Consider the following 25,576-nt stretch of genomic DNA (forward strand, 5'->3'; position numbering starts at 1 on the left):
TGACTTAGGCTCAGGTCATGATCTTGCGATTCATGAGTTCGAGCCCCAGGTTGGGCTCTGTGCTGATAGCTCAGAGCCTGAAGCCTGCTTCAGATTCTGTGTCTCCCTCTCTCTCTGCCCCTCCTCCACTTGCGCTCTGTGTCTCTCAAAAATAAACATTAAAAAAATAAAAATAAAATATGGATGGTGGTAGGTATTACACCGATAAGGTCTTTCAATTCCACTAGGCACATGTAAAGGAGTGACAAGTGGTTTTATTTTAAACGTATATTTACAATATACCAGGAAATGCATCTTTTCCAACTCTTTACCAACGAAAAAATTGTCAAATGTATTGGGAGTAACTGCTTTTTTGAAATTCTTTTCCATATATAAGCAAATATCTTAGAAGACAACGACTGAGAAGTGCTTGTTTATCCAGAGAGTTGCCTAAATTTCGACCCTGCATAGAGCTCAGCGGGAAAGGAATGAAGGCATTTATTTCACTTATGCCCTTCCCTAGCCCAGCGATGAGCAAAACTGAATCGAATCAACCCCGCTCCGCGTTCTTGCGGGTCACGGGAGCCTGCAGTAGCCACTGGCAGCCAATAGAGGGCACACGTTAAAAGGCCCCAGGGGGCGGGCCGCCGAGCACGCCTCTCGGGAGCCCTGTGGTGTCTCTCGGCTTCCGTTGAGCAACGGGCAAGATGGCGGCCTCCGAGACGGTTAGGCTACGGCTTCAATTTGATTATCCGCCTCCAGCTACCCCTCACTGCACGGCCTTTTGGCTTCTCGTCGACTTGAACAGATGCCGAGTGGTCACGGATCTCATTAGTCTCATCCGCCAGCGCTTCGGCTTCAGTTCTGGGGCCATCCTGGGCCTCTACTTGGAGGGGGGGCTTTTGCCCCCAGCCGAGAGCGCGCGCCTGGTACGAGACAACGACTGCCTCAGGTGGGCGAGGCGCGGGGTTGGGGGTGGCGGGGTGGGCGGCGGGCCGGGGACGCGCCTGCGCACGCCCGGGGCGCCTCGGGCCTCTGGAGGCCGCGCGTGGGTGAGGGGTGTGGAGTGGGGGTGGGCGTGGGGTGGGGCTGTCAAGCTGCTCATTCGTGCACCGGGGGGATGCTGATTGGTCTAGGCCGGGATGGGGCTCAGGAATCTGCACTGGGAGGAGCATCCTTCCCGGAGTGCTCCGGGGGCAAGTGGTTAGTGGGACAAACCTGGGAAGACAGTGATCTGGTGCCCGGGCCGGGCGCGTGCTTCTTGCAACCTTGATTTAGCAAGCGCGTTCTTAGCCAGACACTGTGTTACATGCGCCCGATGCGGATGTGCATGAGACCTGGCCTTCCCCTGGCGGCTGGCAAGGTCAGGTGCAGGGGGCCCAGGCAAATAGAACAGTCATGTTCTCTTCCAAGCGTGCAGTTTGTCCGGCCTTAGTAAGCTCCTGCCAGATCTCCTGAGACTTACGGTGTCATTCTTGCCTCACCTGGGTATTTTATGGTTCATTTAAGTAGGTGTTTGGGACCTTTTGGGTTGTGAATTGGAAAATAAAATAGTTTTAAATATGCTTTTGGAAATTAAAAAAAAAAAAATGATACTGAGGGGGGCGCCTGGGCAGCTTAGTCAGTTGAGCTCAGACTCTTGATCTTTGCTCAAGTCATGATCTTAAAGTCCAGCTCTGAGTAGGGCTCTGGGCTGAGAATGCAAAGTCTACTTGGGATTCTTTCTCTCCCTCTGTCTTTGCCCTTTCCCTGCTCTCGCTCTCTCTCTCTCTCTCTCTCTCTCTCTCTCTCTTTCTCCCTCCAAATAAACAAATAAATAAAATTTAAAAATGACACAGAGGTGGGTATCGAGGAGCCATTGTGGTATGAATTGCCCATGTGTGGTTGATTTGTCTCAATAAAATGGTAAGACAGGATCATTTCAGTTTGGATTCTTATCTTAGACTAATTTATTCAGGGCTTCTTTTTAAAACTTCAGGTACAATGAAAAAGTTCTAGAGTTTTGAACCAGTCTGCTTCCTCTGCTTGCTCTTTGTTGAATATTCTTTCCTTAGAGCATGTCAGATTCATGAGATTTCTTCAGAACATCAGGGAATTCAGTTTGGAACAATTACTACATCTTTGTGTGTATGTCTCTCTTAAAAATGGGAATGCTGTGATTTACTAATGTTTAGTCGTTTCTAAAGACAATTTGAAATAGTTAAAATTTCAAAAAGAGTTCTTTTTCCTTTTTATTCACTGAAATAGCTTTCCATTATTTGTGCAATTCAGGAACTGCTTAAATGTTACGGTTGTAAGGACTGTATCCCCTCCTGTGAAGTTTACTTTCTGACCTAATGAATTACTAACTTGCTGCTCACTAACTGCAGTGCATTATACCTCAAGTAATGAATCACCTGGGAATTACACTCTGTATAATGAAGTGAACAATGTCAAAAGCAAATGATGATGGCTTTTATAAGACATAAACATAGCACAGTGGCAGGCCGAATTCCTCCTGAACACTTCAAATGCATAACTGTGTATGGTAAGAAATATCTCTGTAGCTGGCTTCAGTGGTTAATGGGGCAGACCTTAGGAAAAAAATTGAATTTGTAAAAATTTTTGTTTTAAAATTTTTTTTAATGTTTATTTATTCTTGAGACAGAGACAGAGCGTGAACAGGGGAGGGGCAGAGAGAGAGAGGGAGACACAGAATCCGAAACAGGCTCCAGGCTCTGAGCTCTCAGCACAGAGCCCGACGCAGGGCTCGAACCCACGAACTGTGAGATCATGACCTGAGCCGAAGTCGGACGCCCAACCGACTGAGCCACCCAGGCGCCCCAATTTGTAAAAATTTCGTATGTTTTTGTGGTTTCCTGTTTTCCATCATTTCTGTCTTCCCCCAACAGATTCACCTTTCTCCAGAGCTGCAGAAGAAAGCCTAGTCTCTTTTTTTTAAAGGTTCCTAATATTGTTGGAGTAGACCAAGATAACTAGTTTCATGTTTTTGTATGTTACCTTCTTGTGTGATGCAGGCAGGCAGCCTGGATAATTACACTAGATTGTGTTGCTAAGCGCAGGAGACAGTGGAGAAGGGAGAGATCTTCGTGAAACACAAGGGGTCAGGGAATTTTGCAGCACCTTGAAGGACATGTAGGAAATGGAAATGTTGGGTAGCCCATTACTAGTGGAGGCAAAAGCTAGCCTGACTCGGTGAAGAGATGCGTCTGGCCGCAGAAGGATTCTGGAGGGGTTGCCGGGAGTACTGAAAAGTCTAATGGGGAAAGGTGAGCCAGGTGGTGGATATCCCATGAGGCTGGAGAGGTTTCTCCTCACTTGTATGCCACGGCCATTTCCTCACGGCCCATTCTGTTACGCGCCTGCAGTCTGACTTTTTCTGCTTTGACAGACGAAAAAACATTTATACTTTAAAATGGCTCAAGGTAAAGAGTCCCTTATTTATCTTCTCACGTACTCTTTCCGGTATTACCCCACTCTAGAAGTATCCTCAGTTAAGTTTGGGGTCTGTCTTCCTAGATTTTTTTCTCATACACATGCAAACATATACTTTTTAAATACACATGCCATTATAATATACATATTGTCCTGCACCTGACTTTTTTTTTTTTTTTTTTTAGAGAGACAGAACGAGTGCCATTGGGGGAGAGGGGCAGAGAGAGAGAGCTGGGGAAAGGCAGAGAGAGTGGGAGAGAGCGAATCCCGAGCAGGCTCCACATTGCCAGCATGGAGCCTGAGGGGCTCGAACTCATGAATCGTGAGATCATGACCTGAGCTGAAATCAAGAGTTGGATGCTTAACCGACTGAGCCACCCAGGCGCCCTGAGAGAGAGAGAATCTTAAGCAAGTTCTGTGCTGAGCGCAGATCTTGATGCAGGACTTGACCCCATGACCCTGGGATCATGACCTGAACCAAAATTAAGAGTCTGACTCTCAACTGACTGAGCCACCCAGGCACCCCTGCACCTCACTTTTTTGCCTAACATATCTTGGGTATCTTTCATTTTAGTGTATATAGTATGTGATGTACATCATTCTTTTTTTTAATTTATTTTATTTTTTTGTTTTAAAGAGAGAGTGCATGAGCTGGGGAGAGGGACAGAACGGGAGAGAGAGAGAGAGAGAGAGAGAGAGAGAGAGAGAGAGAGAAAGAAAGCGAAAGCGAAAGCGAATCTTAAGCAGGTTCCATGCTCAGTGTGGAGCCTGATGCAGGGCTCAATCCCACGACCCTGGGATCATGACCTGAGCCAAAATCAAGAGTTGGATGCTGAACCTTATGAGCCACTCAGGTGCCCCTACATGCTTCTTTTTAAATGCCACATAGTAGGGGTGCCTGGGTGGCTCAGTCAGGTGAGCGTCCGACTTCAGATCAGGTCATGATCTCACGGTTCATGGGTTTGAGCCCTGCATCAGGCTCTGTGCTGACAGCTCAGAGCCTGGAGCCTGCTTCGGATTCTGTGTCTCCCTCTCTCTCTCCCCCTTCCCTGCTCACACTCTGTCCCTGTCTCTCTCTCAAAAATAAATAAACACTAAAAAATTTAAAAAATAAATTAAAGGGGCGCCTGGGTGGCTCAGTCGGTTAAGCGTCCGACTTCGGCTCATGTCATGATCTCGTGGTCTGTGAGTTCGAGCCCCGCGTCGGGCTCTGTGCTGACAGCTCAGAGCCTGGAGCCTGTTTCAGATTCTGTGTCTCCCTCTCTCTCGGACCCTCCTCTGTTCATACTCTGTCTCCCTTTGTCTCAAAACTAAATAATGAATGTTAAAAAAAATTAAAAGTAAATTGAAAAATAAAGCAACGGAAATTAATTTCTTACAGTTCAGAGACTGGGGAGTCCAAGATCAAGGTGCCAGCAGATTTGGTGTCCAGTGAGGTTTCCTTTCTGGTTCATAGATGGCACCTTCTCACTGTGTCCTCATGTGGTGGACGGGACTAGGAAGTGTTGTAGGGTCTCTTGTGTACGAGCACTAATCTGATTCATGAGGGGTCCACGCTCATGGCCTAAGCAGCTTCCAAAGTCCCCACTTCCTAATTCCATCACGTTGGTGGTTAGGATTTCAACATGGATTTTGTGGGGACACCAGCACTTCGACCATGGCAGTTTTTTTGTTTTGTTTTTGTTTCTTAAGATTTTATTTTTAAGTAATCTCTACGTGGGGCTCAAATTCACAACCCTGAGATCAAGAGTCACATGTTCTACCAACTGAGTCAGCCAGGCACTCCCCATAGTAGTTGTTTTCTGGTTTCCACTGGTAAACATTGCTGTAGTGAGCATTCTTGCATGTCTGTGTGTGCTTGGGCAGTGATTCAGCCGGATGCATTCCCAGAAGAGGTACTTGTTGGTCAAATTTTAAAATTTGGTAAGTACTGTCAAATTAGCCTCCAGAAAAGTTGCACAGGTCTGTCTTTATACCAACAATATAGGAGTTACTTTTTTTTCAGTATTGTGTGAAAAGGAAGACAGCAATGTGATTAAGAATTCAAGGTCGGGAGTCAGAACCCTGGGTGTGCATCTTGACTCATCAGTTGTGTTCCCTTGGTCCAGTAACTTTACCTCTCTGAAGGTGAAAATGCCACAGCCAGACGGGAGGGAGACTGCAGGGAACAGAGGGGAACCAAGGAGAGTGCAGCTCTACCTTTTTACTCTCCTTGTTGAATTTCATCTCCGTTTGATGGGACAAATTCATTAAAGCCCACTAGCTCCTGCCCTGGGAGGACTAACAACATTTATTGTATTAACAAAAATTAGAGTTAACGTTTGGATAGTACTTGCTCTGAGTCTGGCACTGCCCTAAATATACATGATAGCTCATCTGAGTATTAAAATTATTATTACTATCCCCATTTTTACAAATGAGAAAGGTTGAGATACTATTTTAAAAATTTAAAGTGGCAGAACAAGGATTTGAATCCAATCGCTTGGGCCTTGGCCAAAAGTGGGTGGCCCGCAGTGGGTGTGGGGGTCAGGCTATGCAGTTGGACGTGCCTGTATTTCTGTGTGATCGAATCCTTGAAGTGAAGTTGCACATTTAGGGGTGTCTGGGTGGCTCAGTCGATTGAGCGTCCGACTTCGGCTTAGGTCATGATCTTGTGGTTTGTGAGTTCGAGCACCACATCGGGCTCACTGCTATCAGCACAGAGCCAGTTTCAGATACTCTGTCTCCCTCTCTCTGCCCATCCCCCCCCCCCTGCATAAATAAACATTAAAAGAAAGAAAATAAATTGCACATTTAAAGGAAGCACCTTGGGGCATGGCACGTGGCTGGCTCAGTCTAAAGAGCATGTGACTTTTGATCCCAGGGTCTGCGTTCAAGCCCCACAGGGGGTGTAGAGATTACTGAAATAAATAAATCTTTAAAAAAAAAAAAAGGAGCGCCTTGCATTTTGATAATATCACCTGGCTTGCCCTACAGAGTTTGCATGAACACTGGAGAGTCTGTTTTAGAAATTTCTTGGAATTAAATCTCTTTCACTGCTAGTTACATAGGTAATTCACTTCTCTTTGTACAAGGACAGCTATGTTTGTTGTCTGTGATCCACGTAGAGAAATGAAGGACATTGCCAGGGAAAGTGCATACCCTGAAAGGAATTGGTTGGTAACTCGGCAGACCCAGGTGAACCATTTCTTACTCTCTGGATGGCATTTTGTTCCTCAACCTTATTATGTTCCCAAGAGAAATGATTCTCCTCAGGAATCACAGATAGTGAATAAGGCGGCAGCAGTCATAGGTCATACCTTCATATCAGAATCCACAGATTCACTGTCTTCAGAATGGGTAAGGTGATGCCAAGGGCTGCTTTTGTAAGCATGAGGGTCTTGCAGGCTCCTCTGAAAGGCAGCAGGTGCCGGGTTCCAGTGATTTAATAAACCGCAATGACTGAACAGAGTCTTGCAACCATTTTCAAAGTTTGATGGAAAATTCAGTCCTAATTGGTGGCCTTAGAATTGAAACTTGAATCATAGCATTGCTACATAGTAAAACAAATTAATCAAGAATGTCAAGGGACAATCCATTATTCTTACAAGTTCCCCAGTTGTTCTTAAGAGTCATAGGATTTCCAGCTAGTTTTTGCCCATTTAAGAATCACTTCCTTGCTGCTAGATGCTAAAGTCCATCCTGGGAATAGAAGATGATGTGTTTTTATAATCTAAATCTCTGATCGTTCATACTTTTTTTTTCTCTCTTTATCCTGATATCAGTAGCTTTGACTTTGCTTTGTATGTGTCTGTGTATCTGTGTATTCTGAAGAATAATTGAGGGTTTTTTCACCTGCCACACTGAGATAAATCCACCGGTATTACAGTCCCTTAAAAGAATTTAAAGAATGCTTATATATTCTTATTCACCAATTATACTTTATTTTCAAAAATGATTATACATCTTTCACTGGTTACTAAAAAAAATTGATGAAATATATAGCTGGATATAAACATACTAAAAATATATTGCCTGTTTTTAGCAGACGATTTTGAGCACCCGCTATGAACTTGACACTGGGGACACTCTAGGCTCTCTGTCATTGGACTGCACATATTAGAGGTAGCTGTTGCCAGGCCATGGAGCAACAGAGCTCCTTTACTGTAATCATTTTGGATGAAATGTGTGTTAGGGTTCTTCAGAGAACCAGAAGCAATAGGAAATGATAAATACATAGAGATATGAATCTGTTATAAGGAATTGGCTCATGAGATTAGAGAGTCTGAGCGGTCCCAAGATTCACAATTGGCAAGCCAGAGACCTAAGAGAACCAATGATAAAGTTCCAGTCCAAGTCCAAAGGCCTGAGATCCAGGGGAGCCGATGGTGTAAGTTCCAGCTCTAGTGTGAGTCTGAAGGCGGGAGCAGGCTGAGGTCCCAGCTCAGACAGTTGGGCAGAGAAAGGGAATTCTGTTCAGACCTTCAATGAATTGGGTCAGACCCACTCACATTGGGGTGGGCCATCTGCTGGACTTAGTGTACCCATTCAAAAATTTTTTTCTTTAATGTTTTTTTTATTTTTGAGACAGAGAGAGACAGATCATGAGTGGGGGAGGGGCAGAGAGAGAGGGACACACAGAATCCACAGCAGGCTCCAGACTCTGAGCCCAGAGCACAGAGCCCAACGAGGGGATTGAATCCATGAACCGTGAGATCACGACCTGAGCGGAAGGCAGGTGCTTAACTGACTGAGCCACCAAGGCATTAGTCTACCCATTCAAATACTAATCTCATCTAGAAATATCCTCACAGACAAACCCAGAATGATGTTTAACCAAATATCTGGGCTGTCATGGCCCAGTCAAGGTGACACATAAAATTAATAATCACAGAATGTCATGGAATTTTGTGATGGCTGTCACTGTCCCAGAGAACATAAATTGTTAGAAGGTTTTCCTAAATTTCAACAAAATAAAAATGAAGTCTGATTTTAAGAAAAAGCAGCCCACATTTAAAAATAAAAATTTTTATTTTTAATACAATTTAAGTTGGTTAAACGTCCGACTCTTGATTTTGGCTCAGGTCATGATCCCATGGTTTGCGCCCCTACCCCACTCCACGCACGTGCATGCTTCTCTCTCTCAAAATAAATAAACATTTAAAAAATAAAAAGAAAATAAAAAGAAGAGTGGGTACTCTGCAGTATCACCATTTGGGGTAGGCGGCATAATAGAGTGGAGAGATTGTGAACTTTGAAGTGAGACAGACTGAGGTTTGAATCCCATCTCTGCTGCCTATGAGCTGTGGACTTTGGGTGGGTTACTTATCTGAACTGCAGTTCTGTAATCTGTCTTAAAATGAAGCATACCTACTTCATGGTGGCATTTGATTAGGGAAAATGTCTAGAAAATGCTTGGGATGCAGTAGATATTCAGTAAATAAAACTCGTCACTTCAAAGTTGACTCTAAGGGATGCCATATAGACCATTTTGTCAAAAAGAGTCTTTTGTCCTGAAGTTACTTGACATTTTTTCATTGACTGATGACAGGTATAGTGTGTGGCCATCCTGGTATCTAACTGTGTCCCAGACACATGCCTGTGAATGACTCACTGTAGCTTTCTCTCTTGTTGTTTTGCTAGAGTTAAATTAGAAGAGAGAGAAACTGCGGAGAATACTGTAACAGTCAAGAATGGTGACGATAGTCATTTATTACCCAGAAAAGCAAAGAAGAGGGCATTTAAGTTGGAGGAGGGTGAAGAAACCGAACTAGATTACAGAAATTCAAAGAAACATTGGAAGAGGCAAGAGAACAGTAGCAATGGGAAGACCTTGGATCTAGAACCTAAAGCTGCCACAGATCAGAGTATGAGGAAAAAGGGCAAGAGGAAAAACAAAGCCATGTGTGGTGTAGTGGATGGTGATGACGAAGAAACCAAAAGAAAGTCACCAAAGAGGAAGGAGAAATGCGAACTTAAAAGGCAGACCAAGAACTCCAGGTCTTCTAAAGCACAGACGGTGAAGGACTGGGCCATCTCGAACTGTGGTCCTCTGAAAAGCTCACCTGCTAGGAACAACCTTGTCAAAGCCAAAAGGAAAGGCGGCGCGGGCGTCTGTCCAAAAGACAGCCCCATTTCCTCCTCAGAGTCCGAGTCTTCTCATGAGTCCACCAGTGATGGTGTCAGCAATGTCCTCTTGGAGGTCAGAAATTCCTCAGAGAAAACATCAACTGAGTTATCAAAGGAGGGGCCCTCGACAAAAAACACGACTGCAAACAAAGTGGCTGCCAAAACTGGCTTCACCTGTGCGGCCGTCAAGTGCAAGACCACCAGAGCATCATCGTCCAGTTCGGACTCCAGCTCGGAGTCGGACGACCAGTGCACGGTGTCGAAGAGCGCCCCGGAGCGCGCTGCGGGTTTCTTAAAGCCTGTAGGCCTCTTTGCAGGAAGAGGCTGTCCGGGCCCGGGGCCGTGCGCGCAGACCCCACACGCTGCCGGGTGGAAGCTCTCGGACGCAAACGGTGCCAGACAGGCTCCTCCCGGGCCCCCTCCCAACGTGACTCTCCCCACCAGTTTGGGAAGAGGCTGGGGGAGAGGAGAGGACCTTCTTTCTTGGAAGGGAGCTAGGGGTCGGGGTGTGCGGGGGAGAGGCCGGGGCCGAGGGCAAGCTGTTTCCTTTGTGTTAAATAGAAACCCTGAGTATCAGAAGCACCAGCAACTAAATGAAATGGTAACAAACTCCTCTACTATTATCCAGGCAAGTATTATTTATCGTGAGTGCGCTTCTTCCGCTAGGCCCGTGGGGTGTGTCTGCAGTTGATGTTAGGGCTTCACTTTTGTCACCAGTAACAAAGTCACGTGACTCATGCTGTCTTTCAGAATCCGGTAGAGACACACAAGGACTACAGTTTGTTACCGCTCTTAGCAGCTGCCCCACAAGTTGGAGAAAAGATTGCATTTAAGGTACATTTTAAAACAACAATTACCACCAAAAAGATTCTTCTCCCTCCAAATAAACTTACTCATTGGCAGGTCAGGATTATATATGTGTATGTACTAGACCCTTTCCAGATCATATCTGTCCTGTGCCTAGCATGTAGCGGGTACCTACTTACGGTTTTCTGAATGAATAAAAATGGCTGAGCTTGGTGTGTGGAACCTCGCAAGCGCTCAGTTAAGAAAGGCTCTGCATAGCACCAACCCCTCTCCACCCCAAACCGAAGAAACCTCTCCCACTGGAACTTCTGTCTCTCCGCAGGTCATGGCAGGGCTCCCAGAATGGTGGAGTGGGCACCCCGCCACTGCATGTTTTCTTGGGGGCAGGGGAGAGGAACTGCGGGGCTTGTGTATTTGTGGGCTCTTTCTTCTTTTTTAGCTTTTGGAGCTGACATCCGATTATTCTCCTGATGTCTCTGACTACAAGGTAAGGCTTTTTATTTAACAATAACTAAGTGTCAGTATATTAAACAAGCTAAAGTCGTATTTAATACTGCTAATATGGATAATTTTGAGTTTTTTTCAGTAAATAATGTTGTAGAAAATGGGAGCATTATCAAAATGTAAACTTTTTAACAGTATCACTGTGGAGCCCCCAGTGTTATTTTCCTTACATCTGGGGAAGAATGTAGAATAATGACAAGTTTAATTCTTTTAAGGTCATTTTTTTTTTTTCTAACCAGCTTAGACAACCAGCTTAGCAAGCTTATTTGAATGCCACTCTCCCAGGATCCTAAACTTTGAAAGAAAATACTAAATAGCTTTCAGCCAGAAAATTTGATTACTTTCATCATAGGAATCTCTCTTATATAATTGTGAATTACTGCAGATTCTTATGGTCTAACATGGCCCCTTTTATATTATCTCTTCACCACAGGTAATTCATGAGTACTGTCCCTGTAATTTATTCACTTAACATGCGTATGGGACTTCACATTGGCATGAGCTTTATCACAATTCAGTAAAAGTTTGACCCCATCAGTGGGATTACAGAATTACATGTTCCCTTCCTTTTTTCATCCATTCAAAATTTTGTTGAAAACTTTGTTAAAGGGGTGCCTGGGTGGCTCAGTCTGTTGAGCGCCTGACTTTGGCTCGGGTCATGATCTCACAGTTCATGAGTTTGAGCCCCGCGTCGGGCTCTGTGCTGACAGTTCAGAGCCTGGAGCCTGCTTCGGATTCTGTCTCTCTCTCCCTCTGCCCCTCTTCTGCTTGTGCTCTGTCTCTCTCTCAAAAATGAATACATTAAAAAAAAAAAAAAGAAAACTTTGTTAAAATGCACATTTTTTAATTTTTATGTAATATACGGAATATAAGTCCATTTAAAAAATGAGTTGATACCTTGGAAGACTTTTTTTAAACCCTGAAAGATTTTTAAAATCTTGGTAAGAACCTTTCCTCAAAAGTAGGCTAGAAGGTAGGTCAGTTCTGGGTAACTGGTATTTTATCACATTTTTCATCTTGACCCCTTTATATAGGTGACATATAATTTGTCATCTAAAGCAGGATACTTGTGCGTGAAAAGGGTTAATATTATATTAATAATTATCCTGGAAGGAAATGTAAATGGACTTGTTGGGCAAACCAGGATGTTTTATCACCTTACCATAGATAATTACTTTAATTCTGTGATGTACTACAAGATAGAAATATAGAATTGGTGTGTTCTACAACCTCTACAAACTATGATTCTAGATGATACTGATTTTTTTATTTTTTATTTTTATTATTGGTTTTTTATTAAAAAAATTTTTTTTAATGTTTTTTATTTTATTTTTGAGAGACAGAGACAGAGCATGAGCGAGGGAGGGACAAGAGAGAGGGAGACACAGAATCCGAAGCAGGCTCCAGGCTCTGAACTGTCAGCACAGAGCCCGATGCGGGGCTCAAACTCATGAACTGTGAGATCATGACCTGAGCCAAAGTCAGGCGCTCAACCGACTGAGCCACCCAGGCGCCCCATTATTGGTTTTTTATTTCATAGAGAAAGTGCATGAGTGGGGGAGAGGGACAGAATAAAAAGGGCCTTGGGGGAGAATCTTAAGCAGGCTCCACGCTCAGCACAGAGCCCAACACAGGGCTTGATCCCATGACCATGGGATCACAACCTGAGCTGAAATCAAGAGTTGGACGCTCAACCAACTAAGCCACCCAGACACCCTGATTCTGATTATTTTTAATGCATATTAAATCTATGTTGGTCATCACAGTTCTTACCCTGGAAAGCTATTTTCTTACTTTCCCGGTATTTAGAACTTCCTGGAAATGATTTTCAAAACCATTTGGAAAGTGAAAATCAGTACCAGTTTTTTTTGCCTTGACCTCAAGTGCTGTTATCTAGCTTGATCACTAGCTTTATTCCTGAAGCTTGTCTTCAAAAGTTAAATCTGTCTTCAAAGGATGTAGTCTCCTCCACGCTCAACCCTGTCTCACGTGTACGTACCTACCTGTGGGATTTTAATTGATGAAGGTGGCTGAGTGATGCCACAGAAGTCAGTGCAATGAAAGAAGAATTTATTACTTACGTTTCCCGAGGGAGGGGGAATGCCACGCCATGCAGGACCCCGGAGGAAAGCACCAGGGTGTCATCCAGAGGCAGAGACAGGAGTGAAGAGAAAGCCCGGGCAGGGCCTTTATTGGGGTTTCCTTGGGATAGGCCAGGCGGGATGGGGGAAGCAGTTTAGGATTGGCTCATTTGAATAATTAGCAGACCTTGGGCTATAGGGGCCGTGCCTAGTTGTGTGGTACCTGACCCTGGAATGATTTAGATTCAGGGGAAATATTGGCTTGGTGTGTGGGAGTTTTATTTCTCCTACATATTGATTTATTAAAGAAAAAAAGTTTTCATATTGAGATAAAATTTATGTAATGTAAAATTTACCATTTTAACCATTTTAAAGTGTATGATTCAGTGGTTTTAGTATATTCCAGTGTTTCACCTGCTGGTTTTTGACTTGGACTTTTATTTTTGAAAGGAAGGAAAAATACTAAGCCACAATCCAGACACCCAGCAAGTAGATATAGAAATTCTTTCATCCTTACCTGGTGAGTCTTGTAGAAAAGAATTCGAAAATTTAGTCTCTTTATATCTACATTGGTTTCTAAATAGCTTTTACACACAGGAGCTGCTCTCTTGCTTGGCCTCTGGGACTAACTGTCCACTATCCCTGTCCGCACAGAGCAGCCCAGGAGACCCGAGCTCCCCCTAGTGGAGGTGTGTGTTCACTATGGATTGTTGGATCTGTTTACAAAGCTGTTAGGCAAGTTGTTCTTATTCCTGTAATTATGCAGTTTCATAAAAACTGCATTAACTAATGAACATTGATTGCAAAAAGAATTATTTCTGTGAAACCCAAGTTGAATGCCGACCCAGGAGTATAACTAAGAAATTTACTATTCAATCGTGTGGGTGGATCTGCTTTGAGATTGGGAGGAATCTGGTAAAAATCTAGGAAGATTCTGAACTCAGGCTGCCTTGCTAGTATTTGCATTCTTGTATCCCTTTAGAAGAACTCAGAACTGGAAATTGTAGAAATTGCAGATATACATTAAGTATGTGGTTTATGAAAGAAAGAGAACTCTAGTCAGTGGGCTCCTAAGACCTTCTCAGGTCTATCTCCAAAGATTGGCAAATGAGCATACTTCAGTGTGTTAAGTCAAAATAGAATGTCTAAAGTATATGTGCGTGCACACTCTCACACATTGTTTTAAATGGCTCCCTGCTTTATCCCTGATTCATCTCACCCATTATTGGTTCTAAAATCTGAGAATAAGAGAGCTTTTACTGTATGTGGCTTCACTTGGGTTGTGTTGTAGGGGTCCCTGGCCACAGATCAGGGGAGACCCTTTTTCTTTAGCAGACCCGAAGGCAATTAATGATATTCTCTTTGTGTTTAAATAATGTAGTGAGTAAAAGATTCAAAACTCCCGTACACAGTAATCAGTTAACATGGTTTTCCAACGAAGTCCCTTTATAATGTTAAGTAAATGATTAGATATAACTTAAATTGGTTTTCCAGCTTTCTTCTCATTAGGTTTTATTTGAGGAAATCTCTCTTCCTAGGAATGGTGGGCAAAGAAATTTGTCCATGGTCAGATTCCACGACACAGCCTGATCACTGCTTGTTAGGTGATTGACAGTGATAACATCCAATTAGAACTTTTCTTCTTTGGGGCATCAAGAAGTGTCTTTTATCTGCTCACTGGTGGAAATACAGGTAGTCCTCGCTTTGCATGGTTCTGATATATAGGAACTTTAGTTACCATGGTTTAGTTAAATAACACCAGTTCCCAAAGACATTAGATATGTTACCTGTTAACTGACTAGTGGCACAAAGTTCTGCTAATTCTTCAGCCCACAGATCGCTACGTAAATAACAGATGCCCATCATGATCGGTGACCAGTCATGTCACGTCCTTCCAAGTCTCCTGGTGATAAGTCACCGTGCAGCTGTTACTCAGTTCCCATACACGCAGCATCGCATGAGGCTGTGCTGTCTCCTTGTACAATCTCAGTGATAGACCCACAGGGCATCTTACAAAAATGGATAATGGAGGTAGGGAATTGGTCGACAGAGATGAAAGTACAACAAAGAAACAAAAAGTGATAGTTCTGGAGGTGACACCCAAGTGAAGTTTAAACTTGTGGAGTTAGAAGAAACCGCTAACCGTGGGGATGTTGGAACTGCAGTTTATGTGAGCTTGACATAAAGGAAGAAGGTAGTGGTGATGACAGGGATAAAGAGGTCCCGGAGGTGGCATCAGCAAAAACATCACACAATTGCAAAACAGAAACAAAGAAGCTCCAAGAGTTATTTCACGATGATGTCAAGATCTCAAAGGAAAAAATACTGAAAGCTGATCCACGCTTAGAAAGGTGTCTGCAAGTTCCGTAAAGTGTAAAGACACAACAACACAGAGATGTGTTGTTGTTATGCGACAGGAAGGCAAGCACTGTTCAAGCCACCCTTGATAAGTTTCCTTTTCCTTTTTCTTTTCTTTCGCCTGATAAGTTTCTTACAAAGAAATAGAACACTAGTTCTCGGTCTTTTTGATGTCTCAGATTACAGTGTACTACATAAATGCTAGTTTTACTATTTTTCATCTCTACTGTACAGTAATTTTAATGTTCTGATAGTTTTTAAAGGTCATGAGACAATCATAATTTTTCCATTGGTTATTCAGGTAGTTTTGCATGATGTCAGCCTGGATGGTCATTTTTATGGTCCCACGCTACCATGCAACGCGAGGATTGCTGTATTACCAAGTAGTAAGCACATTTAATTTCTGAGGACGGAGCAAAATACACAAATTTTGCAGAATTTATATCACGTTAACCTGCTGAAACAGGTCCTGTATCTGTCGGGTTACCTAATGGTCACACGTTCTTTTCTGGGAGTACTAATAACAGTGTATGGAGCTCATTTCTTTTTGACGAAGGAAAGATGGTCTCTGGCAAATGGCCCAGGGGCTCCCGTCTGCTGTTACAGGGTGTTTCCGAGGGTCTCCTGTCACTGAACACTCCATGCTTTCATGTGCGTACCCAGCCTCCACATCAATGGACAATTTATTTGTGGTTGTTTTCCTAATGATATAAATTCCCTGTAGAGGAACATTTTCACTACTGGGAAATGACTTACTGTCTCTCCTTCCTACCGTCTGGTTTCAGCCATGAAAGAACCTGGGAAATTTGATTTGGTTTATCACAACGAAAATGGAACTGAGGTAGTGGAGTACGCTGTGACGCAGGAGAAGAGGGTAGGCGTGCTTTTCTTCTTGGGATTGCTTGGTCGTCCATTCTCTCTCGACTGGTTGCTGGTAGTCTGGAAGATGACATCGCAGCTTCCGGTTTCTGGTGGTCTGGAAGGTGACATCGCAGCCGCCTGAACTGCCTGTATTAAAGTTGTAAAAGATCTAGGCCCTGGGATCTCTGGTCTGCCTACAGGGTGGCGAGTTCAGTGCCAAGTGCCAAGTTAGGGTACCGTCTCGGATCTCAAAGAGCCTACACGACAAGATTCATGAATAACAAAGTGTTATTTAAGATTATAGAGTTGTCTAAAATCTTAATTGCATAAGGGTTTCAGTAGAAAAGAACAGTGTATTTAAAAACCTTTATTGATATATGCATTGAGAAAATTATACATACGTATACAGCTTGAACGATTATCACAGATGAACATACCTGTGTCACCAGCACCTAGATAAAAGAAATGGGATATTAACAGCCCCCCCCTGGAAATCTCCATCGTGTCTCTTTGCAGTCATTACTACCTCCCAAATATTACCGTGATTCTGACTGATGCCAGCTTAGATGTTTTGAAAAATGACATGAAAATGATGGTTCTGTCTTTTGACTTCCATTTAAATCCTTAAATTGCCCTTTTAAGAAGTATATGGTTTAGCTTTTAGGCAGCCAGACTTCCAGAGTTGCTGGCAATGCTGGCTCATGAGGCTATGCTAGCATTAAACTAACTAGAATTTATATTTAAGAAAATGCTTCCTCTTAAGGTGTTTATATTTGAAAGGTTATGGATATTATTCTGTAGCTTTCAGTGTTGCAGACTCACATTTTACCTGAAATGTAAACTTGTAGAAACCCTAACCAGACTGTGTTTTGCTTTGTCTTTAGGATAGATGACACTCTTAGGGATTTATTCCCAAAACACATTTTTAGGGTCTGTGGTAGGATCAGCAGATTTGGCCACATCTCCTGTACTTCTTTATTGGCAACGTATGCCTCTGCGCTTTTTTGTTGAAATGTATTCTTGGAAACTACATTGGAAAATTAAACCTTGGAAGTTTCCCCTCTCTATGCCTATTAAACCGAGGCCTGAAGCAGAGCCTGTAATTCCTCTCCTTGACACTAGATGGCCCTCGCGATTCGTCCACACGGGCCGAGTGTTCACATTGGCTGGCTCTTGGTGAGATGCGAAGCAGCTCCTGGTTTTAGGCAGCACAGGAGAGCGACTGTAGAGCTGTGCAGAGGAACATCAGCAGTCCCGGGAAGAGTGCGTGGGCCGCCTAGCCACAGGGTCTTGTTGGGCAAACCTCCCTGACCCCTTTGTAACCACCGCCCTGCGCCCCGCCCCACCCCCTGCTCCAAATGAAAGAAGGGTAAAATGTGTTTAACGTAAAGTGTAGTTGCCTTCTAGGTAAACAAGTTCTTCTGCCCTAATTGAACTCAGCTTACTGGGACTCACATCATTCCAGGTCTTCAACCATTCTGCACAAATGGAAATATACTTGACTGAAGTTTTTAATCGACTAAAACCTAGATGACCTCAAAATGAAGCCTCTAAACCAAATGTTTTGTGTCTTTCCTCAGATCACTGTTTTTTGGAGAGAGTTGATTGATCCAAGACTGATCGTTGAACCTCCGAGTACCATACCAAGTACAGAGCCTGCTCGAGGATGACCTCTCCACCTCCTAGTCTACAAATGTCTTGTTTGTGAAAGGGACTATAACCTGAATTGTTTTTTTTTTTTTTTAAAGATTTGAAAGTTGTATGCGTTTTTCGTTCACTTTACTGCATAGGAAAAAAATCTACCTCATCATTTAAAATAACATGGGTGTTGCTTTTGTAGACCTTTTTTTTCCTTCTTCCAGGCTTAATTTCAGTAACAAAATTTAAAACATGACATTCCCTCGAGGCATTGTTATATATCAGCGTATATGGTTTCTTCTTTTTTTTAATTTATTTTTTGACCATCAAGTAGCCATCGTCAGTAGGAGTTTATAACACCAAGTACAAGAAAATGCTGCATATCTTGTTTCAGTAACGTTGTATTAAGTAACATTTTAAGACATGAAAGCATGTTACTTGACCGAATTTTTTAATATTCAAGTTGTTCCATTAAATGTGGAGCATCTTATACATTTCAAGTATTTTATACTTGTAACTGTCAAGAATTAAAAAGTAGGTGGGTTTGTTGCAGGCAATGAGTTAAGGAATCCTTTCACATTTTCTCAACTTTAAAATTAAGGATTTTCAGAACCTTGTGTAGAACAGTGAAAATAAGATCTCGTGTATTTGCCTGGGGACAAACGGGTGGTCCACCTGGGTGAGAGGATTTCCTAGGAGTTCGGCCCAGGGAATGTGTTACCTTTCTACAAGATCTCAAGCACCTGGCTGAGTGTGAAGTGAGGACTGAACCGAAACTTCCTTTTCTGTTATTATTCAAAACAGAGCTAAAATGGCTAAATATATACTGTGAAAATTGCTTTCTTTTAACAAAACATCGGGTTCCTCCTTCAGCTTTGCAAATTTCTAAATAAAATCATATTGAACTAAACTTCCATGAGTTGAGTATTGCTGTCTTGTTTCACAATGAGGCGAGAGATACCAACAAAATTCATTACATCTAGGAGCTGTTGGGCCAGTGATGCTGTCCAGTTTTAACCTGGATAACATTTATGTGTATCAAATGTGGATTTATTGATTTGCAATGAAAAGTATTACTGCAGAAAGAGTGAGATCAACATGGATGGTGGATCTTGGCACTGGGGAAGTTCTTGTGTGGCACACTTTTTTTTTTTTTTTTTAAATGTTTATTTTTGAGAGAGTAAGCAGGAGAGGGGCAGAGAGAGAGGGAGACACAGAATCCGAAGCAGGCTTCAGGCTCCGAGCTGTCAGCACAGAGCCCGAAGTAGGGCTCAAACTTATTAACTCTGAGATCATGATCTGAGCTGAAGTCGGGTGCTTAACCGACTGAACCACCCAGGTGTCCCTTGCATAGCACAGTTTCTTTCTAGGGTTTGGAAAACAAATTAAGTTAACTAGTAAGTACCAACAGGTGTATGAATAAATGCTCAACATCATTCATCATCACAGAAATGCAAATCAAAACTACAATGAAACACCACCTTACACCTGTTAGAATGGATATTCTCAAAAAGACCAGAAATAACAAATGTTGGTGAGGATGTGGAGAAAAGGGAATCCACTGTTGGTGGGAATATAAATTGGTACAGCCACTATGGGGAACAGTATGCACCCCTGTATTCATTGCAGCATTGTTTACAATAGTCAAGATACAGAAACAAGTGTCCATCAATGAATGAATGGATAAAGAAAATGTATATGTACATGCACTTCTTCTTCAGCCATAAAAAGGAATGAAATCTTGCCATTTCAGACAACATGGATGGACCTTGAGGGCACTATGATAAGTGAAATAAGTCAGAAAGAGATACTGTGTGATCTCATTTATATGTGGAATCTAAGCAACCCCCCACTCAAAACGAACTCAGATATGGAGGACAGATTGGTGGTTGCCAGTGATGGGGGCGGGGTGGGCAAAATGGGCAAATGGGTGAGGGGTGGGCAAAACGGGCAAAGGCAGAGGTAAAAAATAAGCTTCCATTACAAGTCATGGGGATGTAATATACAGCATGGTGACTATAGTTAATAATACTATATTACATATTTGGAAGTTCTAGGAGAGCAGATCTTTTTTTTTTATTATTTAAAAAAAATTTTTTTAATGTTTATTTTTGAGACAGAGGGACAGCATGAGTGGGGGAGGGGCAGAGAGAGAGGGAGACACAGAATCTGAAGCAGGCTTCAGGTTCTGAGCTGTCAGCACAGAGCCTGATGTGGGGCTCGAACCCTTGGACCGTGAGATCACGACCTGAGCTGAAGTCAGATGCTCAACTGACTGAGCCACCCAGGCGCCCCTCTAGGAGGGCAGATCTTAAAAGTTCTCATCACATAAAGTTTTTTTGTAACTATGCATGGTGATAGATGTTAACTGGATTTATTGTGGTTATCATTTTGCAGGGAGTGTATACAAATACCACGTTATTATGTTGTACACTTGAAACTCATGTTGTATGTCAATTACACCTCAGTTTAAAAAGATAATTAATAAACATTGACTAGACCAAAGAGAAGTGTTGACCTCAGGGAGTGTTTTCTTCAGTTTATAATCAGTTTATGAGTCCCCCTTTCCCTCTGGAGTAGTGTTTTTTGAACTGTGACTAGCAGCCTACTAGAAGGGTCATGATGTCAAACTAGGAGGGCATGACCTTTCCAAAAGATGCAGTACAATAGAAAAATACTGTACCACATCCAGTAAATTTCAGTTTTCTTTATAAAACATAATCTACACATAGCCACGTAAAATGTGGCTGTATTTCTTCTTACTTGAAATCAGATAATTGTCTGATGTGGGAACTCTAAACTATACAGTTTATTCCAGGAGTGAGAGACAAGAGGGGAGATGAGAAAAGGTTCTGGGCAAAAGTAGCCGCCAGGGACTAAGTCTTTGCCTCACTTTGCCTGGGCTGGTGGTCCCATTCTAGATGAGGAAATAGGTACTCAGATGCCAGCTATGAATACTATAGGATTAGCCTATGGATTTGAAGAAGCGATGCATCTAATTTCTCCCAACATAATATTCAGTAACTTGCCAAAGATCACCCATCTAGAGGAGAGAGAGTCTAATTTCAGAGCAGTATTTTTTCCCAAGATGTTTTGGTGGCTGTCCCTAAAACTGCTGTGTCTGGCCTGACAGTAAGCAGTGGGGCACCTGCCACACGCTTCCCCCACTGCCACCTGTATTGTTGGGACTGGGAACGTTCTGGCTAATTACTTTCCTGCCCTCACGACTCAGTTTTCTCTATCTTCAGGCTGTCTGCTCACCATTAAGTTCTTTTTTTTTTAATTGAATGTCTATATTAATTTAAAAAAACGTTTTAAAGTTTATTTTTGAGAGAGAGTGAGAGAGAGAGAGAGAGAGCACAAGTGAGGGAGGGGCAGGGAGAGAGGTAGAGCAAGAATCCCTCCCAAGCAGGCTCTGCACTGTCAGCACAGAGCCCGACTCAGGGCTCGATCCCACAAACTGTGGGATCATGACCTGAGCTGCAAGTCTGAAGCTTAACCGACTGTCACCCACGTGCCCCTAGACAAGAACTTTCAGTTATTTTAAATATGTTCAAAGAACATTAGGAAAACATGTCTAAGGAGATAAAGTGTGAGAATGGTGTCTCTCTCAATAGAGAAAATCAGTAAGGAGGGAGGAAAAACATTTTTGTTTTAAAGAACCAAATGGAAATTCTGGAGTTGAAAAGTACAAAAACTGAAATGAAAGATTCACTATGGAGCTCAATAGCAGATTTGAGCAGGCAGAAGAAAGAATTTGTGCATCTGGATATATAGATCAATTGAGATAGATGATCCAGTCTGCGAAGCAGAAAGGGAAAAGAGCAAAGGAAAGTGAACAGAGCCTCAGAGACCTGTAGGACATCAACAAGCAGACCAACACACGCATGATGGGAGTTCCCTAAGGAGAGGGGAGAGGAGGAGGGCAGAAAGAATATCTGAAGAAATAGCAAAGGAATAAACAAGTACACCAGAAGATAGCATAAAGGAAGGCAGTTATGGAGAAATACAAGAACCAAGATGATAGAAGACATAAAAATAAACAGCAAATGGCAGACGTAAATCTTATCAGTAATTTAATGGAAATGAATGAAATGCTCCAATTAAAAGGCGAAGGTTGGTTGGATGCATAAACAAAATGATGCTGTCTACAAAAGCCACGCTTCAAAGACACAAATAGGTTGAAAGGACAAAGATGGAGAAAGAGGTACCACGCAGACAGTAACCTGTAAGACAGACCACATTCAGGAAATAAAACAAGTCTCAATAAATTTTAAAACACTGAAAGGGGCGCCTGGGGGGCTCAGTCGGTTAAGCGTCGGACTTTGGATCAGGGCATGATCTTGCAGTTTGTGAGTTCGAGCCCAGCGTCAGGCTCTGTGCTGACAGCTCAGAGCCGGGAGCCTGCTTCGGATTCTGTGTCTCTCTTTCTCTCTACCCCTTGTCTGCTTATACACATACACACACACTCTCTCTCTCTCTCTCTCTCAAAAATAAACATTAAAAAAACCCCACTGATATAATACAAAGCATATTCTCCAACCACAATGGGATGAATTTAGCACGATAGTGATGTAGGCAGGCCTGGTCTGAGGACCCACAGTGGGTCCTCAACGGACCAGCCAGGAGGGTCCTTGGCTTCAGGCAGGATAGAAATGAAAGGTGAACCAGGAGTGATGAAGTTTTGGGGTGATGGTGGCGTGGTCCGGAGCCGACGGCCAAGAAAGAATTCTTGAAGACGTCTTTGGTGCAAAAAGGTGATTTTATTAACGCATGTGGAAAGGACCTTTGGGTGGGAGCTGTACTGGGGTCGTAATGGGTAACTTATTATATACATTCAGGTTGGGAGGGGGTTAGGGATAGATTAAGTCTCTAAGGTATTTTTCCAGGACCTTGAGGGGCTAGCTGTGTTAGGAAAACACTAATTATTACCGTTTAGTAAAACCTCAGTCATGAGACCCTTCAGATGCATATCAGGGGGCCATAGCTTGGAGTATGATCTTGGGGGAGTTGAGATAAAGGCAGTTTCCAAAGGAATTTTTATGTTAAAGTAGACTTACAGGATCCTCGAGGCTGGGGTAATGTTAAGGTTCTCTTTTGCCCCTAGCGAAGTGTCATCATTGAGGCAGCTGAGCTCCTAGAGGGAGGTCACTCTGCTGGTTTCAAGGACTTGTCAATGGGCTGTAGGCACTAAGGGAATTTAATCTTTCATTTGTCTTAGTTTCCCACATCACCATGGTAAGCATTTAAACCCCCTTCCTTTGTTCTTGGGTGGCCAGGAGTGTCGAAGGAATACCGCACATATTCCACCCGGGGAAGGGGTGCTGTTAGCCTGTACTTTGTCCCCAGTTTGCCCCATGCTCCTACGTCAAGGAGGAAGTGAACTGTGTTTACTGAGTAGTGTGACAGAGTATAGCAGACAGAGTGTCTAGGAGACTCGGAAAAGGAAAAGTGAGTCTCCCTGTTGCTTGGGGTTAGGGGCTTATACTGGAAAGGGGTTCAGGGTACATATCGCTTCGGGAATCCAGAGGAGGGTCCCCTCAAAGGGAGTGTCAGGCGAACGCTAGGTGGTACTCCACAAATCACTGAAGGGCAGGGGTACTGATGCCAGTGTCCACCCAGGTTTCTTCGAAGCTAATGTCCTGGAACATGTCTGAGAGCTGGTTCTTCTTAGATGGTGTCATGTGTCTTGGGGGCCTGGGGCGAGACTCAGAGAATGATTAACTTCCTCGCTTCCCCCTTGGAGTGGGAACGTGGTAGCTTCTCTGGTTTACCCAGATGCAACGTGGGATACGGAGCATGCGTAAATGGAGCCTTTCTAAAATGGGAGTCCCTTCCGCTTCCCTGTCTCAGGAGGTCGTAGTAAATATCTAGTGCGTGGAATTTGGTAAACATAAACTATGTTCCACCTAGTCGTCTTCACTGTCTAACCAGCCCTTCGAAACTTCTTGGCCTGGAAAGAAAATTCTACAGACATTCTGGCTGAGTCACCAGGCCACCTCACCCACAAGAGCTAAGTCATGGAGGATTTCATAGAATTTATTTCCTGGAAACGGCTCCATCCCTCCCCTTGGGAGGCAACATTTTCTGGTAGGAAATGTTTGGTTTCTAGAATGAGATAGGCTGCATGACAGTATCTGTCGTCTTAAGGAAGCTCTTTAGTTTCTCCAAGCCTTAGTTTTCTCATCTGTAACAGGAGATAACAATACCTTCCTTAAAGATTTAGTGGGAGGATTAAATGAGATACTATGTGTAAATCTGATTTCCTGACCCCTCCCTGCCTTCTGCCTTCCTCCTCCCCATGCAAACAACAATGCAATAGGAGAGAGAATAAATGGGGTTAAGAGTCTCGGAGGAATAGAAATAGGAAAACCAGGAATTAGAATTTTAAGCAAAGCAATCCTGAGCTAGAATCCCAGTCCTGTTTTGTATTAAATATGTGACCCTATTCTGGCCCCAACTTGGGTGGAGAAATTATTAAAAAAAAAAAAAAAAAAAAAAAGGAGGGTAGGAACGCCTGTCTGGCTCAGTCCCTGCAGCCTGCTCTTTTGATCTCAGAGTCCTGAGTTTGAGCCTCATGTTGGGCGGAGAGATTACTTAAAAATAAAATAAATAAAAAGTGACCCTCGGGGCGCCTGGGTGGCTCAGTTGGTTAAGCGTGGGACTTCGGCTCAGGTCATGATCTCACGGTCCGTGGGTTCGAGCCCCACGTCGGGCTCTGTGCTGACAGCTCAGAGCCTGCAGCCTGTTTCCGATTCTGTGTCTCCCTCTCTCTCTGCCCCTCCCCCGTTCATGCTCTGTTTCTCTCTCTCCCAAAAATAAATAAAACATTAAAAAAATAAAAAAAAAAAGTGACCCTCACCTATAAAATGGATGTAATAAGATCTGTCTTCTAGTGTTTATGAGGATTAAAGGACATACCATATGTGACTTGTCTCGCAGAGAGTAGATGCCCCATAAATAGTAGCTTTTACTTTTAGCAGTAGTTTAAGACATTTACCTTTTCCTAATTTTTGTTGCTTGCCCCGTCGCCAGTGCAAACTCCAACTAACTCCTCCCAAGGCACTGCCTTGCTTTTTTGCCCCCCCTCCCCTCTCTTGAATATTTCTCTTCTCTCCTCCTGTACACTCGCTTTTCCTGCACCCAGGCCAGGGGCCGGGAACAGAGCCGAATAAAAGGAAATAAATCTAAATACACAATCTGGTGAAAAACGTTTGTTTCAAAATTGCGTGTGTGTGTGTAAGAGAGAGAGAGAGAGAGAGAAAACCTTTGTTACAACTGGGATGTCTGCAAATCCTACTAAAGTAGAACTGGACATTAAAAAAAAAAAAAGCATATTCGACAGGTGGTATGGAAAGAAATCGCCAGCTTTAAGTCTGAGTGTGTGCCCATGGGCTCTGGCCTTCAGGGGCTCTGGGTCCCTGTGCCAGGGCCCGACGGGTCGGGGGTGGGGGAGGGGGGAAGGGTTTGAAGGCGGGCGGGGAGGCGCGGCTTCACGGTTGGCGGCGCGGAGCGGACATCTCGGGTCTGGGTGAGTTCCCCTCGGAAAGGCACTAGCGGCGGGCGCGCCGGGGTGCAGCGCGACCCGGGCCGGGGTTCTCACCTGACGCGCAGGTTTCCTCCTCGGCGGGCCGTGGGGGGCAACCTGAGACCCCGAGTCCGGCGCCCGCGCGCACCCGAGGGAGCCTCTGGAGCTCCGCGCGAGGCCGACTCCGACCGCGCGCCGCGACCCCCGGCGCCCCCGCCGCGGAGCGCGGCCCGCCCCGCCCCTGCCCCCACGTGACTTCCTGAAAGGCCCCGGGGCC

The 25,576-nt window shown here is 43.8% G+C and overlaps 1 protein-coding gene and 1 long non-coding RNA gene across 4 annotated transcripts; one reads left to right on the forward strand and one right to left on the reverse strand.

Moving 5' to 3' along the window:
• Positions 1 to 651: 651 nt before the first annotated feature.
• On the forward strand, positions 652 to 18,681 carry COIL (coilin). 3 transcript variants are annotated; one of them, XM_003996651.6, is made up of 7 exons: positions 652 to 931; positions 9,037 to 10,150; positions 10,273 to 10,356; positions 10,769 to 10,816; positions 13,365 to 13,434; positions 16,058 to 16,146; positions 17,714 to 18,681. In XM_003996651.6, exons 1-7 carry the CDS (start codon positions 687 to 689, stop codon positions 17,801 to 17,803), a joined length of 1,740 nt encoding a protein of 579 aa, XP_003996700.1. In that variant the 5' UTR covers positions 652 to 686; the 3' UTR covers positions 17,804 to 18,681. The 3 variants fall into 3 exon arrangements, with proteins under 3 accessions (XP_003996700.1, XP_006940232.1, XP_044899955.1); XM_006940170.4 differs by lacking the exon at positions 16,058 to 16,146; XM_045044020.1 differs by lacking the exons at positions 16,058 to 16,146; positions 17,714 to 18,681 and adding an exon at positions 13,569 to 15,801.
• LOC123381824 lies at positions 15,938 to 25,541 on the reverse strand. The gene is made up of 2 exons (XR_006589273.1): positions 25,375 to 25,541; positions 15,938 to 16,390 (listed from the first exon to the last, which is right to left on the reverse strand). It is a non-coding gene; the product is annotated as an uncharacterized LOC123381824 (long non-coding RNA).
• Positions 25,542 to 25,576: the final 35 nt, after the last annotated feature.

Source organism: Felis catus, chromosome E1 (genome assembly GCF_018350175.1).
Source record: "Felis catus isolate Fca126 chromosome E1, F.catus_Fca126_mat1.0, whole genome shotgun sequence".
Taxonomy (NCBI): Eukaryota; Metazoa; Chordata; class Mammalia; order Carnivora; family Felidae; genus Felis; species Felis catus.